The sequence below is a fragment of the Vicugna pacos genome, chromosome 11, assembly GCF_048564905.1.
Source record: "Vicugna pacos chromosome 11, VicPac4, whole genome shotgun sequence".
In the NCBI taxonomy this organism is placed as follows: Eukaryota; Metazoa; Chordata; class Mammalia; order Artiodactyla; family Camelidae; genus Vicugna; species Vicugna pacos.
The window spans coordinates 50,892,035-50,909,537 of record NC_132997.1 but is presented as its reverse complement, the minus strand read 5'-3'; the positions used below and the strand labels follow the sequence as shown (position 1 = coordinate 50,909,537).

Sequence of the window (17,503 nt, the reverse complement as noted above, 5' to 3'; positions counted from 1 at the left end):
AGGCTCTGGCTGAATAATCTCTAATCATAGCAATTAGCACTCTGAGCACTCGTAGGCCTTGGAGGCATTCTCCTTTAATTGTCCAGCAGGCTAGAGCAGGAAATTTATTCTTCTGTTTTACTGTTAGGAAAACAGGCTGACAGAGGTGACCTGTTCAAGGTCATGTGGCCGTTAAGAGGGTGGAGCCAGGATTGGAGCTGAGACCCTTCTCCTCCTACATCTGTGCTTAGAACCTCTGGGCCACCTGCCCCTCAGTTCCCCAGCTTTGGCCAGTCCTTCCCTGTAGCCAGAGCCTTGCCTCAGACCCTACAAGTGAGAGCCCGTCTCTGCCCTGGCTTTAGGGTACTGGAAAGAAAGAGGTGGTTAAGAAGGTCTGGGTCTGTCTGCAGTGGGGACTGTGGGCCATCCGGCAGCTGCCTTCCCAAGGATGGCTGGGAGCTGTCTCTGAGGGCTCAGCATGACAGGGCATCCTCCAGAAGGGTCCAGCCCACCCCACCCCAGGGCCTGCCCTAGCCCTTTCCCCGCCCCAGGAGAGGGGCGAGGGCAATGTGGAAAATGCTCCCGGTCTGTTTCTGGGCTGTGGGAAGCCGGCCTGGGGCTAAATTGTTTTTTATTTAACGTGTGAGATTGAAATGTCTCCTTTTCTCCCCTCCTGGAGAACCCTGGCTTTCTCTAACTGGCTCATCCATAATCGCCAAGTGTTTTATTATGTTAAATCGGTAGCATCATAAATACTTATGAGGAGGATTTACATTTTGGAGACTTATGAAGAAATCAGTCCCCTGGGGTCCTGAGCCCTCATGAGTGGAGTGTGGGGAGGGAGCTGACATCCTGAGTATAGCTGGCAGCCCTCTCCAAGAATCTCATGTCACTGTGACCTGCCCCAGCATCCTGTCACCTCAGCCATCCCCTGCTATCCCTTGTCCCTGAGAAGAACCACCAACCCCAGGGTAGCACTTGTCTAGACTTTCCCTAAAATTGCAACAGTGTTACCACCCCCTGGGTCACTGTTGCGGCTCAGGTGGGAGAGGCAGAGAGTAAGGCAGTGTGCCCCCATCAGTGGATGTGAGACGGGCTTGGATGGGCACATTTCATAAAGCTTCACTAGCATTGAAAATAGCCCCAGGCAAGATCCCTGAGGGCCTGGAGCCCATGCTCAGAGGCTCCAGCCAAGAATGGGTTCTGCAGCTGCTAATTAGCAGGCAAAGAGGAGACCTGTGCAGGTGTGGGACCTCATGGGGAAGCAGAGGCAGAGTGGGGCACTGCGTTGCTTTTGTAATGCATTGGGTGTTTACCTCCTCCTCTCCAACTCAGCCCTCATCTCCCCGTCTTGGGGGTGCCTGGGTAAGAAGCCCCCCAGCTCTCGCCACGGCAGCTTTCCTGTTCGAGCAACTATTTACCTTTTCGTGACAGGCACAGGGGAGCTTCCTTGATGCCAGCCACCTTCCTGGGGTGGCCTTTTTCTGCACTGCTTCTGTGAGGAGGTGGTGAGAGGCAGAGGCCATTCCCAAGGCTGGCTGGAATCTCTGCTGATGTTTACAGCTGTCGCCCTGCCACGCTGAGGGGGGCAAGAGGCAGAGAGCGACAGGGAGGTTGAGGCCCAGCGTGCACTGCTGATACCCCTTGCTTGTCAATTTGTGTGTCCAGCAGATACTTAACAGGTACCTGCCAGGCCCTGTGCCAGCCCTGGGGGTGGGAACGAGACAGGGCTCTGTCCTCGCGGTGCTTCTCATGTCTCCTAGCCTGTCCTCAACCTTTTTCTTGCCCTGAGGAACTGCTAGAATTTTTGGGCATTTGTTCCCAGGCTCTCTCTCCACTTGAATTTTTTCAGATTTAGACTCATAAACTGGAAGAGACCTGAACATTCTCTTGTCCCACTGCTTCTTTTTCAGAATGAGGAACTGAGGTTGAGAAAGGTCAAATACTTGCTTGGGGTCACACAGTGAATTGGTGGCAGGGTTGGCAGGGCTTCTGCATCCTGACTCAGTCTCTGAGCCCCTGTGGCTCTTATCTTTGGGGTGCGTGGGGAAGCTCCAGCAGCTGGGAGAGTGGGGGGCACTGTGTGATAGGCTTGAGTGTACAGGATCACCTACAGCATCAGAGGTAAGGCCTGACTACCAGCCTCCAGGGCACCTGGTGTGCACTTAAAATCGATACTCTGGTCCCCCTGGGGTCTAGGTGCTCCACCTGGCTGCCCACCAGCTCCTGCCCAGGCTGAGGCCCCCGCAGACCCTAGGAAGTTATGTCTTGCTGTGGAGTTCCTCAGAAACAGACCCTGGAACAAGAATTCAAGTGCAAGTAGTTTATTTGGGAGGCCAAAGTAGGAGAGTGGGGAGACCAGGAAGGAATGGCAGCCAATAAAGGATGCATTATCCAGCCAGCTCCCACAGAAGGTGGCCCAGCTTCACCTGCCCAGAACTCTGGCCACCAGTGTGGAACACACACCCAAGGAGGATGGAGCTGGGTATTTATCCACCCACTTCCCCAGCATTGGTTGAACGCTGCTCTTGGGAAGTAAGGATTACCTGCCACTTGCAGCCTGCTTCCTGGTAAGAGGGGAGGGCATGTGGGCAGGGCACCCATAGCCCGGAGGTGGAGTTTCCGACCATGTCACTCCCTACCTGGAAACCCTGGTGTGCCTCTTTGTGTTGAGTGGCACTCCTGGTAACAAGTGAAAGAGACACAAAAAGGATATTCTCATTCTTTCCCTGGAAAGTTAAAGTCAGGCCTGCCTTCATAGTTGGATCTAGGGGAGTGCAAACATTCCCCAGGGCTCTCGTCACCCACTCTCCCTGGGCTCTGTGTGCATCTGCTTGGCTTCATCCCTAATGTGGCCTCTCCCCATGCAGCTGGCCAGCTGGTGACCAGCAGCCCCCAGCACAGTCATAGCAGATTGCCAGCTTCTCTCCACCTTTGAGTCCAGGGACGACCCTGCCTGGGTCACATGCCAATCCCTAATCCAGTCCAGTGGCCAGTGGCGTGGGATACTCTGATCACCCCAGACTGGGCCACGTGCCCTCATTTGTGGCTGGGTTGGTGTGGACAATATGACTGGCCACCTCCGCAGGACAACTTGGCATGGAAGGAGTGCTCCTGAGGGGCGGGATGCTGGTAGACAAAGACTGCATGCCCACTCCACACCCCACCCTGAGCATCAAGTCTTGGCGTTTACCAGGTGGACAAGGCCCTCCAGGGCAGGGCTCCGTGTCTGTCCAGCCTCCTCCACTCCAATCTCACCTGCAGCCAGAGTCCATTTCAATTCCCTGAATGTGCTACGCTCTCTCTCACAAGATACATGCACTTAGATCCAGACACATCTTACACTCCAGCTTAAGTATCGCCTCCAAAAAGCCTATGAGATGCTCAGGGTGGGTTTTGTGCCCCTCAAATGTGTCCAGGATGTGCTGTGGCCCTGCTGATGGAGCACTTTGCACACTGGAACAAAATACTTGTTCATCTGTCCTGTGTTCCAGATGTCCTGTGTCCCAGGTGTCCAACACAGTGCTGGACACACAGTAGTTTGGCCATCCATTTGTGGAATGAACACACCAGAGAGGAGGCGTGTTAGCAGACAGCCATGCGCTGGGGCTCAGCAGACCTGGGTCCACATCCCAGCTCCCCACGGACTCACACCACAACCTTGAACTATCCCTTCACTTGGGCTTCCTTCTACCCCTGACAAAGCAGAGGCAGCACTGGCTCTCCCTTCAACCAAGGATTGGAAGGAAACTCAAATTAGCCTGGGGCCACAAAAGCACTTCAAAAAAATTCTTTCTTGCCTTTCATGCTCATCATTTCGCACCTATTTATGTACATATTATTTCTTTCTACCTTTCAGGTCTTTCCTTTTCATCCAAAGGAAATGTGTGTATAACTAATCTGGCTTTTCTCCTAGCCCTCACCCACTGGTTAGCAGGAAACTTAACAAAACATCCAATCCGGTTTAAAGCTTAGTCTAATCTGATGATTTAAACAGCCCCTTCAAATGATGTTCTCTCTCCCTGGAATAAAAATTCAGTTTCTCAGAGAGCCAGGCTTCCCTGCTTCTGCCTGCAGTCAGTGTCTTGGCGGGTTGGGGGCTGGGAGGGGTGTATGCACATGCAGAAGTGGAGTAGGGATTGGGGGCTGGCTTTGGGCTGCACAAGCTTAGCATCAGCTGCTGCCCGTGACAATTGAGACCATCGCAGGGGCATCCTTCTGCCCTGGCCTCCTGTTCTGGACCACCTAGATTTCTTTCATTCCAGGGGAGGGAGTAGACTGTCACTCTGAGAACACAGACTGCAGTCAGACCTCCTGAGTTCACAGCTGACTGACCTTGAGCACGTTCCTTAGCCTCTCTGAGCCCGGTTTCCTTATCTATATATGTGGGATAGGTAAGAATACCTATTTTGTAGAGCTGGTGTGAGAGTTCAATGAGTTAGCATTTAGAAAACACTTAGAAGAGTACCTGGCACAAATTAAGTGCTGTCTGAGTGTGTGCTGTGGTAACAATGACGACAGGGACGATGACTTTCTTCCCTTCTCCCTCCTCCCCTCCCCCTACTGCTAAGTCTGGGGAGAAGGAGGCCCAGTGGGTGGTTGCTCTGTTTAACGCTAGACAAAGCCAGTGGGAGCTCAGCCCTGTGGCAGGAGGACCAGGGGTCTTGCCTCAAGAACCCTCATGTCCTGTCTTTGAACCTTACAGCAAGATGGAAAGAAGCAGCATCCAAGAGCATTTGCCCTGAGCTGAGCGCTGCTCCCTGGCTCTATATCCTCCCCTCCGGAGACCCTCACAACCACCCCTTCAGGGAGATTGATTCTCCTTTCTGTTGTACAGATGTAGAGGCTGAAACCAGAGTGATTGAGTCGCTTATCCAAGGCCACACAGCCTGAGAGCTCAGAAGGCAGGATTCAGCCCCAGGCCTCCTGACTGCATAGTGGACGGTCCCAGCCACTGAGCACACCTGCATCACTTAAGAATGTTCACCAACCCCGGCCTGGCATGATGCCCAAGGGAGTCTCTAACCACTTCCAGTATCCTCACTTTAGGGTTCCAATTCATGTCCGTGTGCTGGCCTCGCTGACTGTCATGCTGGCCATCTTCGTGGTGATGACTGTGCTGGTGAAGGTGGACACCTCCTCCTGGACCCACAGCTTCTTTGCTGTCACCATCATCTGCATGGCGATCCTCAGTGGCACCTCCATCATCTTCAGTAGCAGTGTCTTCGGCATGACTGGCTCCTTCCCTATGAGGAATTCCCAGGCTCTGATATCAGGTGAGAGCTGGGGTCCAGACAGCTTATCAGGTCTGTCCACCTTGGAGTCATTGAAAGGAGCCAGAGGTGAGCATGTGGTAGCCCTTCCAGAAAAGAAAATGAGTGTTAGGCGTGTCTCCCTGATCAATTATTGTGTAACAAAGCACCCCAATACTTAGTGGCTTAGAAAAGTAACAGTCATTTCTTTTGCTCACAAATCTGCAGTTTACTGGAGTTGGCGGGGCCAGTTCTCCTCTGCTCCACGAGGTGTCAGTCAGGATAGCTCACCTAGGGCTGGAGGACCCACTTTCAAGATGGCATGCTCACCTGGCTGGAAAGGGGGTGTGGGCTGTTGGCTGGAAACTTAGCCAGGGGTGGGGCTGGGGCCCAGGTTCCTCTCCATGTGGACCTCACCATGGCCACTTGGGCTTCCCCATGGCATGGCGTCTGGGTCGCAAGAACCAGCATCCCAAGAGACCCAGGCAGAAGCATTATTTCCTTTGATGACTTAGCTGTGAAAGACATTTAGGGTCACTTCCACTATAGCTGTAAGTCCACCTGGATTCAAGGAGAGAAAACACAGACCCGCACGTCTCAGTGGGTGAGTATGAAAATCATACTGTGAAAAGAGCAGGTGGGAGAGGACACGTAGCTACAGCTGCTTTTGGAAAATACAATCTGCCTACCAAGTGCATTTCCTGAACCAGTGTTCCTCTCTTTCCTTCCCTCCGCCCCCACCTTTCTCCTGTCCCCTCCCCTTCTCTTTATTTTTCCTTTCCCTGACCTTGTCCCTCTTCTTTGCTCCTTCTTTCCCCTCTTCTGTCTGTCTGTCTTTTCTTCCTCTCTAATTTTATAGAAGATCAACTATGTGTTGGAGATTCAAAGATGACAAGACTCAGCCTCCCAGGAGCTGACAGCCTAGTAATAAACTCCTCCATTACCCTGAACTTCGGCATTTTACGGGGGTGCCGATGTGTGACTTGGGTCAGCTCCTTTAACTGAAATTTTAATGCTAACCTAAGTCTGTTGTCTTAACCTTAGCAATTCTGTTCTCTGACCCAGATGTCTCAACAAGATAAAAGCGAGCTGGTCAGTAAGAATCTGGGCTTTCCCAGGAGACCACCACCCCTTAAAAAAAGACTCAGCTGCTCTGTTCAGTGTCTCTGCATATCTGTGTTTTGTGCAGGAGTGCTGTAAGCATTTGCCCACTTGAGAAGAATTTTGCAAAGAATCTGCTCTGTACCCATTAATTGCTAATGAAAAGTAGTATGTGACAGGGATGACAAACACTACAAGTGTATATCCCCTCCCTATTCCCACAGCAGTGCCAGACATCACTAATTGATCTGTATCTTTCCTCCTAAGCTTCTAAATCCTTCTCAGCATAGCCCTGGAGACAGTTTTTATCAACAGAGCAGAGTTCAGATGTGAGCTCAAATCTGTTTGACATTTTTGATGTAAGATTGGGCTTCTGGCTATATCCTAGGAGAAAACCTTTGGGTCTAAAATAAAATAAAAGTGGACTCATTGCTAAGTTTCCTGAGTACAATCCACATGCCCCTAGCAAAGCTTCAAGAAGGGCATGCCTAGGCGGAGGGAAGTGGCCACCAAACATTGGATTTAATCTCCTCTGTTATCCTGATCTCAGAGAGAAGTTCTTTCCCCTCATCTCCCTCCATCCTGCTGGAGGATGTATTTTTCAGTATAACAGCCTTGCTGGCTACCTCTCCAGGAGTCAGTGACCAAACACACCGTTTATGTTGGCAAGGGGCCCTTCACGTTCATCTGGCCTCCCTCGAATCTTCCAGAGGAGACTTCTGTGACTTTAAGAAAGTCCATTTTTGAAAAAGTGGAGAAATCTAGTCCTCACACTTCAGTGTTAATTACCCTGGGTCCTAAGCCCTCGTCATCAGTGAGTGCAGTCCCCAGTGGGTGCCCACCACCCTGGAAGATCGGAGGTGCCTTGATCTCCCACTGGCCCCAGCGCCACCCACCAACCCCCGTTGTTTTCTGTCCAGAGGAGCCCATCTGTGAATTCTGTGTGTGGAGGCATCTGAGGAACAATTCATTTGTTTTGTACTGGTGTTTTTTTAAGCCCCTTATTTGCATATATTTCCATAACTGATGAGATAAAAGTAGGGAGTCATGAAGGATGAGTTCCCCGAGGCCTGGTTTGTTGTTGATGATAATATTGTAAATTCTCTACAAGTTGGGAAGAGAGAGAGGAAAATCAATAGGCAGTGATGCTAAGATCTCTTCCCTGGGGCAGCCGGGGAATGTCTTACTGAGTTTAACTGCAGTTCTTACAAAACACTCAGGTGGGGATTACAGCTTCTCAGAAGTTGGCACCCTCTTGGCAAAGGGTTTACCCTGTTGTTGCTGCTTTGATGTAGGAAGGACAGAAATATCCAAACACCTCATTGGGAATCTGAGAAGATTTATATGGCACTTCTCAGTGCCAAGCACTATTCTACTTTACATGTAATGATCCTTTTAATCTTCGTATCAGCCCTAGGAGGTTGGTCTTAACATCCCCATTGTACAGATGAGGAAATGGAGGCACAGAGAGGTTAAGTGACTTGCTGAAGGTCACACAGCTAGAAGTGCAAAAGCCAGGATTGGCCTCAGATGTTTTGATTCTAGAGTCTATGTTGTTAATCACTATGCTAACTTTCATATATTTGCCCTCCCTTCAAATCCCAACCTCCAGTCCCACCCAGGCTAATAGAACTCATATAGAGAAGACTGGGAGCAAAGGGCCATGGGCTGTTCCCTGCAGAGCCACAGAGATGTTGGGCAGAGTGTGGGTGAGGCAGTGAGGAGGGGCTTCATGGTGGGCGAGGGCCTGAACTGTCCCTCTCCGCCTTCTGCTCCAGCAACACTGGGCAGAAAAGTGGTGCCTGGTCAGAGCTGCCACGCAATGACAAAGCAGTTCATACCCCCATGGACCAGTTTGCTGTTTGCAGTCAGTGGCTTTCTTACCTCTTGGAAAATCAATATCCTGATCCTCTAATGCAGGCAAATCCATCCATGCAGCCAACTAACCCTGTATTCACCAGGCACTTACTGTGTTGATCCCAGTGGACTTTCCATGTATTCAGTGTTTTTTTCCACTCACTGTCTCCATTTCCATCCCACTACAGTCTCATGGGGAGGGGGGATAGGACAAGTTGTTAGCCCCATCTTCCAGGAAGATAAACAGAGGCAGAGAGGAGTAATGATCTGCTCACATGTGTACCATGTGTAAGCTTTGACTCAAGGCCAGCACCACTTGACTACCCACAGTTGTCAGGGTTCAACAGAGAAGAAAGACACAGCTCTGCTTCCCAGAAGTGATTGTGTGATTGTGGCAAAGAAGGGGGCTGGCACCCCAATCCCAAGAGATCATTTACAAAGAGGACCTAAAGGCCATGGAGCTAGTTCCTGGGGAGCGGTTGCTCTACCACTTGTTTTGTGGTGGCTCCCACACCCCTAAAGGTCCTGTGGAGGTCCAGGAGGCAGTGTCCCTCCCAGGACAGAACAATGTGTGTGCCATGCTCCCTAAGGGCATCACCCAATATGGCATCTTAGAACTTGCCTGGAAGAGCATGCCCCAAGCTGACTGACACCTCACCAGGAATTGCCCTTCATCATTGTTCCTAACCCCTAATTTGGGACTGGAGGGACAGGACTTTCCATTCTCACCTGGATAAAGGCCTTGTCACCAGAATCTAGCCCTTTATCCCCACACGGAGATAGGGCCATGCCAAAGCCCTTTCCCTACCGAGCTCCAGAAACCAGCTTTTATATGTGGAATAAAAGGTAGGTTCTCGTAAAAAAAAAAAAAAAAAGCAGCTAGCATTTGTTGAATGCCCACTATGTGCTAGGCCCTTTCTGAGCATCTTCTCAGTCCTGAAAGCTACGCCAGGCAGGTGTCATTGTCCCCAATTTATTGATGAGCAAACTGTGGTCCCAAGAAGTCACATTAGCCCCCAGGTCACAAGAGCAAGTGGCAGAGTCAGGTGTCAGATGTACATCTGTTTGGCTCCTGGCCCCATGGGTCCGCTCGGCTAGGTTGTGCTGCCTCCTCTATTAAGTAGCAGAGAAAGGTGAGGTGTCACATGGGCCACGTGTCAAAGCCATTGGCAGAAGAACACATGCCATGTGGTGGGACAGTTGCATGCATGGGAGCATGTGTATGCACGCAAGAGTGTATGATAGCGTGGTGTGAGCATATATGAGTATGTGTATGTGTGAGAGTGTGTGGTAGTGTATGTGTGTGTGATAGGGTATGTGTGCGAGCATGTGAACTTGTATAAGAGTGTGTGATAGCATGCTGTGTGAGTATATGAGCACGTGTATGTGTGAGAGCACGTGGCAGTGTATGTGTGTGAGTCTGGGTGTGTGCACGCGCGTGCACACGGGTACGGTGCCACATCTGCTGTGGGGTACAAGGTAAGCTCCACGAGCTCCCGGGTGGACAGCATAGGAGTTTCTAGCTGGGAAGGACACCCCGGATCGCCAGCCTCGCTCGGAGGCAGCGGGAGGGCCATGCTAGGACAGGCCCTGAGCCTCTTTCCACGGTAGGTGGCGGGTGGTCTGGGCTGAGAGCAGGGAAAGCCCCTCTGAGATGTCCGGCCACGGAATCTAAAATGCCTGACCTACCAGGGGGCAGTAAAGAGAGATGGAAGGTCAAGGGTCAGAGGTGAAACCCGGAAGCAGTTGGAACCTTGGAGGCCACTTGCCGCCTCAGGCAGCAGCCTCTTGCCAGCCCAACAGGGAGGAGCTGGGCTCGGGACACCCTTGTCGGGTCAGAAAGCTCAGGGCTGCCCGACCACTCAGTGTCCGCCAAGGCCTCAGGGTGCTGTGAGGCCCGTGGCGTTTCTCTCAGCATGGAGAACTTTTATTTTGGTTCTGTGAAGCCCGAGCAGAGAGGGCAGGCCTGAGACTAGGGAGGCCGGCCCCGGCCTGACCGCGTGTGGTGTCCCGCGCTCTCCGCAGGAGGAGCCATGGGGGGCACCGTCAGCGCCGTGGCCTCGCTGCTGGACCTGGCGGCGTCCAGCGACGTGACGGACAGCGCCCTGGCCTTCTTCCTGACGGCGGACGTCTTCCTGGCGCTCTGCGTGGGGCTCTACCTGCTGCTGCCGCGGCTGGAGTACGCCAGGTGAGGCCCGCCGCTCGCTGTCCCCGTCGCTCGCGTTCTGTGGAAGCTGTACCTTTATACCGTCTACGCGCGCGGTCTTCTGGCCTCTAATTAGAGGTCGTGTTTGTTTCCTGGTTTGCTGCCATCTCCCTACTGGAAGGTGATTCCCCCTGAGGGCAGAAACTGTGCATTTTGTTTGCTGCTGTATCTGCTGTACCCCTGCCTTGGGCTGTGCCTGGCTCCTGGTAGTCGCCCAGCAAGTTGGCTGGGCTGGTGGGTGTGAGAAGTGGGCTTTGTGCCGCAGCCCCAAGTGAGTGGGGTCTGCACGTTTTCCATCAGAGAGGGCAGGTGGCCGAGGTAGGACCTGAGGCCCCATAATGGTGAGTAGTAGTTCCTTGCTCTGCGCTCAGCCCAGCCTGAGGGGATGTCGCTCTTTTAAAGCTTACACACCTGTTCCTTGTCAGGGGCAGCACTGTGACTTGTCATGACTTCCCACCACTTGCGAGAAAACCCAGCTCAGAGAGGTTGACATCCTTACCTGAGTCCCACAGCCCATCCACAGCAGAATCAGGATTTGAGCCCAACTCCAAACTTGGGTTTTTAACTCCTGTCTCTCGGGGCCTCTCTCTACCCTGCAGGATCTCTTGCCTTAGCCTCTCTCCTGTTTTCTCTCTCTCATTCCTCCTTTTTCTTTCTTGCTTCCTCCTGCTCTTGAAAAAACAACCCTTGACTTGTTCTTGCATGTTATTCTTTTCAGTGCCTGTTCATATCCATTGTCTTATTTGATGTGGGAAAGGCGGGCATTATCTCTCCCATTTTGCAGGTGAAGAAACTGAGACAGAGAAGGCCTGGTGATTGGCCTGTGGTCCCATGTGTGCCAGCGGGTCCTGGCTCTGCCCACCCCACGGGGGCCTATTTGGTGTGTTGGCACTGAGTTAAGCAGTTGATGCGTATATTTTTTTCACTTAAGCTGTATGACAATCTTGTGCAGTTTTTACTGTATTTTCCCATTTTATCGATGAGGAAACTGAGGCTTTGGAGCATTAACAGATATGCCCAGGTTGCTCACCTGCTGAGTCATAGGCAGGCGGTGGAACCCAGCGCTGTTTCCACTGCATCATGCTGCATCCCTGGCTTGCGACAGCCAGGTCCTTCCTCACCACTCATTCCTCCTGTTCCTGTGAGAGTTGCCTTGTTAATCCCAAGTCCCGTGCCTTCACTAGAACCCCAACTCTGCTGGGGCAGGTTGCTCTCCCCAGTTAGAGGATTGTTGTAACTTCAGCTGGCCTCCGTGACCTCAGGGGGATAAAAGGGGACTGAGTGATGATACCATGTTCCCACTACCAAGGTGGCTACAGACCCACGCGCCTGCCTGTCCCCTCCCCTACCCCTTCAGTGCTGTCATCAGAAACTGCCCAGTTGTGCTGCAGGATAATGTCCCTGTGATTCACGGTCCCCCCACCCCACTCCATATACTGCCTGGCACCGTGTCACTGTTCATTAAATTATTCTGAGTCACTGAATAAACAGTAGGCAGAAGGTTCCCACCACTTCTGTTGTTTCCCTGTGTCCTGTTTCAGAGAGCCTCACATGAGCTCTTTCTGGTGGGGTGGCCAACCTTCCTTGTTTGCCTGGGACTGAGGGGCTTTCAGTGCTAAAACCAGGACAGGTTCTCCCTAGCTTTTGGTCTCATTGAGCAGGCCAGAATCCTTTCCAGATGAGCATGTGAGAGAAAGAACACCCAGGGCTCTGCCAGCCCATGGAAGTTTCTATTTCTTTGCTGATTAACACCTTGGTCAAGATTTCTGGGTTTACAGAGACTCATCTGAGGATGGAGCTTTGCAGCTGTGCTCCCAGGGCTGCTCATACTAAATCTTACTGAAAAGGTAGCCACAGGTGTTGCACCCAGGAGGGCTGGACTGGGCTTCCCCAGCCCACTCAGGACAAACTGAGCCTCATGTAGTTTTGGAGGCTGCTGACTACAGTAGAGTAAGATGGGGCAGTTAGATGTGGAAGAACTTATGAGGAAGAGCTTCGACCAGAGGAACTTGGTGGGGAGCTTCCTCAGAGCAGACTAAGGCAAGAACCTAATGCCGAGCAGAAAGGGAAGTAAGATAGTCCTTTCCTTAAATAGTGATGGGGAAGGTTCAAGGCCCAGCTCAGCATCACATGGAAAAGTAATTCTGGGGAGGAATCCTCCCACTGAGTCACATGTTAGCAATCTGTAGGCATTTAGGATGGGAGGACTGGCAGGGTTCTTAGAAGCTTACAGCTACAGAACCCCTCCATTTTATAGAGGAGGAAACTGAGGCCCTAAAAGAGGAGTACCATGCTTAAGGTCACAGGGAGAGGCAGAAATAGGACTGAAACCAGAACTGATATCACCTACCTACAGTTCTCTCCCTCCCCATGTCAAGTCTTCTGCTTGAAGTATGTTAATACAGTTAGCTTACGTCTCCTGGTTTTTAGGCGCCCAAGGCTCAGGTCACACAGCAAGGCAGAGATCCAGGCTTTTCAACTTTGGTCAGAGTAGCAGAAATTGAAAAAAACTGATCATATTCAGTGTTGAGTATATTGGGGAAGAGACACTTGTATAGGCTTATCAGCTCTTTCAACAATTATGTTTTGGAGGGTTATTCCGTGACTGGAGATTTAGCTGAAAACAGCTAAACATGTCCTTGCCTCAAGGAGCTGTCCTCTGTTGAAGGAGACAGATGATAAACCAGTCACCTAACACAATGATTATAAATTATGGCCAGTTCTTTGAAAGAAACAGCTCCCTTCATGGAGATTGAAGGGTCAGGTTACTTTAGTTAGGGTGGGTAGGTGGTACAGAGCAGAGATAAATTGGTTCTACCTACTGTAGAGCAGTTTATCAATATCTATCAAAAATTGTAAAGTACAAACCATGTGATCTAGCAGTTCTAGAAATCTGCTCTGCTGGAATACTAGTATAGGTGTGCAAGGATTTGTGTATAGGGATAGTCATTGCACCATTATTCGTAGTAGAGAAAAACTGGAGCTAACCTAAATGTCCATCATTAGGGGAGCAGTTACATTGTATATCCATACAGTGACATACCCTGCAGTGTAGAGACAGAGAGCCATGTGTCTCCGGGTGAAAGGATGGCCACAAGATACAGTTCTTTAGGCAGTTGTCTGTATGCATGTATGTATAATAGCTATGCATGTATTTAGGTAGTTATGTAATGTATTTATATATATTAGTTATATATTTAGGAATTACATGGTTGGAAAAAGTCTCATAGTGTATATATATATATAGTTTGATCCCACTTTTGCTTAAGGAATGTAACTGTGTGTGATGTTTGCACGTGCATGGAGCAATATACATAAGACTTTTTTTTGGCAGGAGGTGGTGGTGATTAGGTTTGTTTGTTTGTTTGTTTAATGGAGGTACCGGGGATTGAACCCAGGACCTTGTGCATGCTAAGTACAAACTCTACCACTGAGCTATACCCTCCCCCAGCACCAGACTTTTAACGGTCAGTGCCTCTAAGGAGTGAGGCCAGAGGTGGGGGGGTGAGAGTTCTTATTTACCTATGTCATTCCTCTTCTGCATTATTTGGGTTCATCACATCAAGCATGTGTTACTTTTATAATTTAAGATTTTAAATTATTCTGATAATTTAAAAAATAAATGCTACTTTATCTCCACCCCCTCCCCCCCCAAAAAACTAACAAAAATAAGTAAATAAGTGAGCCAAGACTGGAGCCCAAGCTCGCCATGCAGTGACCAGTGCTGGTTTCCTCTGTCCCTGCTCATGGCACGGCCACCACCACAGGACAAAGGACTGGAGTCCAGCCTTCCAGGCTGTGCCAGGACAGGCAGGCCAGGGACTGTGCGGGCCTCCCTCTGGCTGCCCTGCCACACTTGTGTCATCTGAGGCATCCCAGGACTGTGGGCCATCGGGAGTTTAGGCTGTACCTGCTGGACCTGAAGATCCCCCCCACCTTGTCCCTGGAAATCCCAAGGGACCCTGCTTTCCAGGCCCTCTGACCACTAGCCTCTCCCCTGCAGGTACTACATGAGGCCTGTTTGGCCGGCTGTGTTTTCTGGTGACGAGCAGATGCCCCAGGACTCTGCCAACCCCCTTTTGGTGGTCCCAGGATCCAGTGACTCCCCAACACCACCTCTCCGCCCCATCCTGAAGAAGACGGCCGGCCTGGGCTTCTGCATCATCTACCTCCTCTTCATTACCAGCCTCATCTTCCCTGCCATCTCCACCAACATCGAGTCCCTCAACAAGGGCTCAGGCTCGCCGTGGACCACCAAGTTCTTCGTCCCCCTCACCACCTTCCTCCTGTACAACTTTGCCGACCTGTGCGGCCGGCAGATCACAGCCTGGATCCAGGTGCCAGGACCGAAAAGCAAGGTGCTCCCAGGGCTCGTGCTCCTCCGGACCGGCCTCGTCCCCCTCTTCATATTCTGCAACTACCAGCCCCGTGTCCACTTGCAGACAGTTGTCTTCCAGTCTGATGTGTACCCAGTGCTCTTTACCTCCCTGCTGGGGCTCAGCAACGGCTACCTTAGTACCCTGGCTCTCATCTACGGGCCCAAGATTGTGCCCAGGGAGCTGGCCGAGGCCACGGGGGTGGTGATGACCTTTTACCTGTGCTTGGGCTTGGTGCTCGGCTCAGCCTGCTCTACTCTGCTTGTGCACCTCATCTAGGAGAGGGCGATGACTGGACCTCGGTGCCGCACAATGCCTGGGAGCCTGGGTGAGACAGGGCTCAGGCAGCCTGCGGGAAGCCTGGAGTTGGGCCTTGCAGACAGCAGAGCATACCCAGGCCTCATTGCTCCCAGGAGCTGGGACCTGTGCCATGTGCTGGCCAGGCCAGCACTCCAGACACTTTACCAACGTCCTGAGACGTTTGAGGACCAAAAGACAGCCGAATAAGACACAGTTACAAGTTACACCGACAGAAAGCTCCTTGAAGATAGTTACATTCTGCCTGTGGTTATTCCCTCTTGGGAACTGTGCTGCCAGTGTTCAGCTCTGAGTTGTTATAGAGCGAGTACCAAGAACCTCTGCAGGCTCTTTGTCTTCTCCCAGCCTCGCTCCTTCCAGCTGATGGCAAGATGTGAGACTCCTTAGCCCTCCCTACAGAGGGGGTCCTAAGACCCAGGCCTGTGCAGACCCCTGCTTTCCACCAGCCAGACTGGGAACCCTGGGATGGCAGGCCTTCCAGGGACCCTCGATTATCTAGACGGGCTCCAGAGGGCCTCCCTGTGGTACCAGGGGCCAAGCATGTCAGGCCTGGTTTCAAACAGGGATCCTTAAAGTGGTCTATGGCCTGGGTCAGGGCTGGGTTTAACGTCCATGTTTACATGTTGAGGCCATTGGTTCAGAGGCCTAATAAATACCTGGGTATTTAATGAAAGCCTTATTGGTGGCTGTATTAGGGTCTTGGCAGGAAACAGCATACTCAAATTGGGTAATTTAAGGATATTTGAAGAGTGGGTGTAGGAACCCTAAGGGGTGTGTGTTATAGCCCAGAAATAGTAAGGCCAGTCTACCCCAGGCCTGAGGGAGGGGCACATCCAGGCTGCCGTGACCTGCAGGAGGCATATTCCCTCCCTCTCTTCCATCTCCTCCAAGTCCCTGTGGACTGAACGACAGCCAAGGAGCAGGCGGAGGATGGAGAGTGGACTGGAGGGGCAGAGGTGTCCATCGGGGGCCGTCAGCCCCTTCACTTTCATAGGTTGGTTTATGAACATCAGTAGAGCTCTGAAGGTTTGCTCAACAGAATTAGGTGTTACTCTGCCCTGGTTTGTTCTGGGTAGTTGAGTATTTTGAAGCTGTTGTTTGAAAAGGCAACCCTCAGGTTTAGAGCCCCCCCCACTCATGATCACCTGACATGGGCAGTAATATATATTTTTTAAGGTTCCTTGAAGGTTCTGCAAGGCTGCTCCTTGGAGTGGAGGGGTGCAGGCTGACGTGGGAATCAGGGAGAAAGGAACTTGATCAGACCAGAGGTTCTTTCTCAAGAGTCCGGCAGAAAGCACAGAGCTTGCCCCTGAGAAGTGGCAACCCTGAGAGTCATAAATCAACTGGCTCCTGCTCTGAAGCGCATGGGCACCGGCTCCGTGGTGTCCTGCCAACAGCTGATTAAACCAGGAAGCAGTCAGTAACCTGCCCAGTGGCAGTAGTGTATGTTCCCCACCGTCTCAGCCCAGTATACACTCGCTCTCTTTGGCCAGAGAATTGAAAAGGACACCCTTGAAAGGTTTTCTGAAACTTGATACTTAAAAAAAAATTTTTTTTAATGTTAAAAATAAATTCTCCCCTCTCCCCTCCCCTTGCAGAAAGCTGAATCTCCCCCTTGGTTTTTTTCACTGCCTTCAACGCTGTTGATCGTTTGGGCCATCTGGCTGGCTGGTGACTCATCGCAACCTCAGGTGTCTTACAAATGGGTGGCATATCTGTATTAAGGTAAAACATCAGTCTCCGAGATGGGGACCACCCTAGAGCTAACGGGAGGAGAAGTGGGGGTCTCGTATGCTCGGCTCAAGGGGGATGGCTTTCAGAAGTAGAAGAAGAGGTGCCCTTGAAATGATTTGAAATTAGTGTGGAGGGAAGAGGGTGGCCAGCTGTGACGATGCAGCACTGGGGGAAGCTGAGGAGATGGCAGACTCAGTGCCAGCTGCACCGCCAGAGGAGGGGCTGGCTGCTTGGTCCAGGGGAGGATGATCCAGGCTTTCGCCCATTGTCCTTGGTTGCTCACTTTAGTGCAGGCATTTCACAAAGGACTGTTCCTTCTCAGGGAGAGAGGGAGGAAAATAAAAGTACATCCCCAGGCAGAGGTGCAGACAGTGGAGTTCTGGTATCGTTGTCCCCCAGTCACTGTAATAGCAGCTCCTAGGGCTTGGCTGCTCTGGGTCTCAAGTCTCACGTGACCGCAGCAGGCTTATGGAACTAGCTCACATGATTTAGGGTGTGAACAAAACTTGTTCAACAGAAGGGTATTTTTCAGTGGGAGAGGTTGTTCTTTGTCTAATAGTTCTCTGATTTAATCCCAAGCAGCAATTTTAAACGCATACTCTTACATATTTCCAGACCATACACATTTTCATTTTCCTCCTGTAATTCAACAAAGAAAGCCAGAGGCAGCCAAATGAGGT

General features: G+C 51.3%; 1 protein-coding gene across 2 annotated transcripts in view; it reads left to right on the top strand.

Annotated features, from left to right (window-relative positions):
* Window positions 1-15,768, top strand: part of SLC29A3 (solute carrier family 29 member 3) — a 41,511-nt gene extending 25,743 nt beyond the window's left edge. For both annotated transcript variants that reach the window (XM_031682257.2, XM_015246647.2), the window contains 3 exons: window positions 5,029-5,255; window positions 10,215-10,377; window positions 14,399-15,768. In XM_031682257.2, coding sequence (XP_031538117.1) covers window positions 5,029-5,255; window positions 10,215-10,377; window positions 14,399-15,050 — 1,042 coding nt within the window. In that variant the 3' untranslated portion in view covers window positions 15,051-15,768. The remainder of the gene's footprint in view (window positions 1-5,028; window positions 5,256-10,214; window positions 10,378-14,398) is intronic.
* The last annotated feature ends 1,735 nt before the right edge of the window (window positions 15,769-17,503 follow it).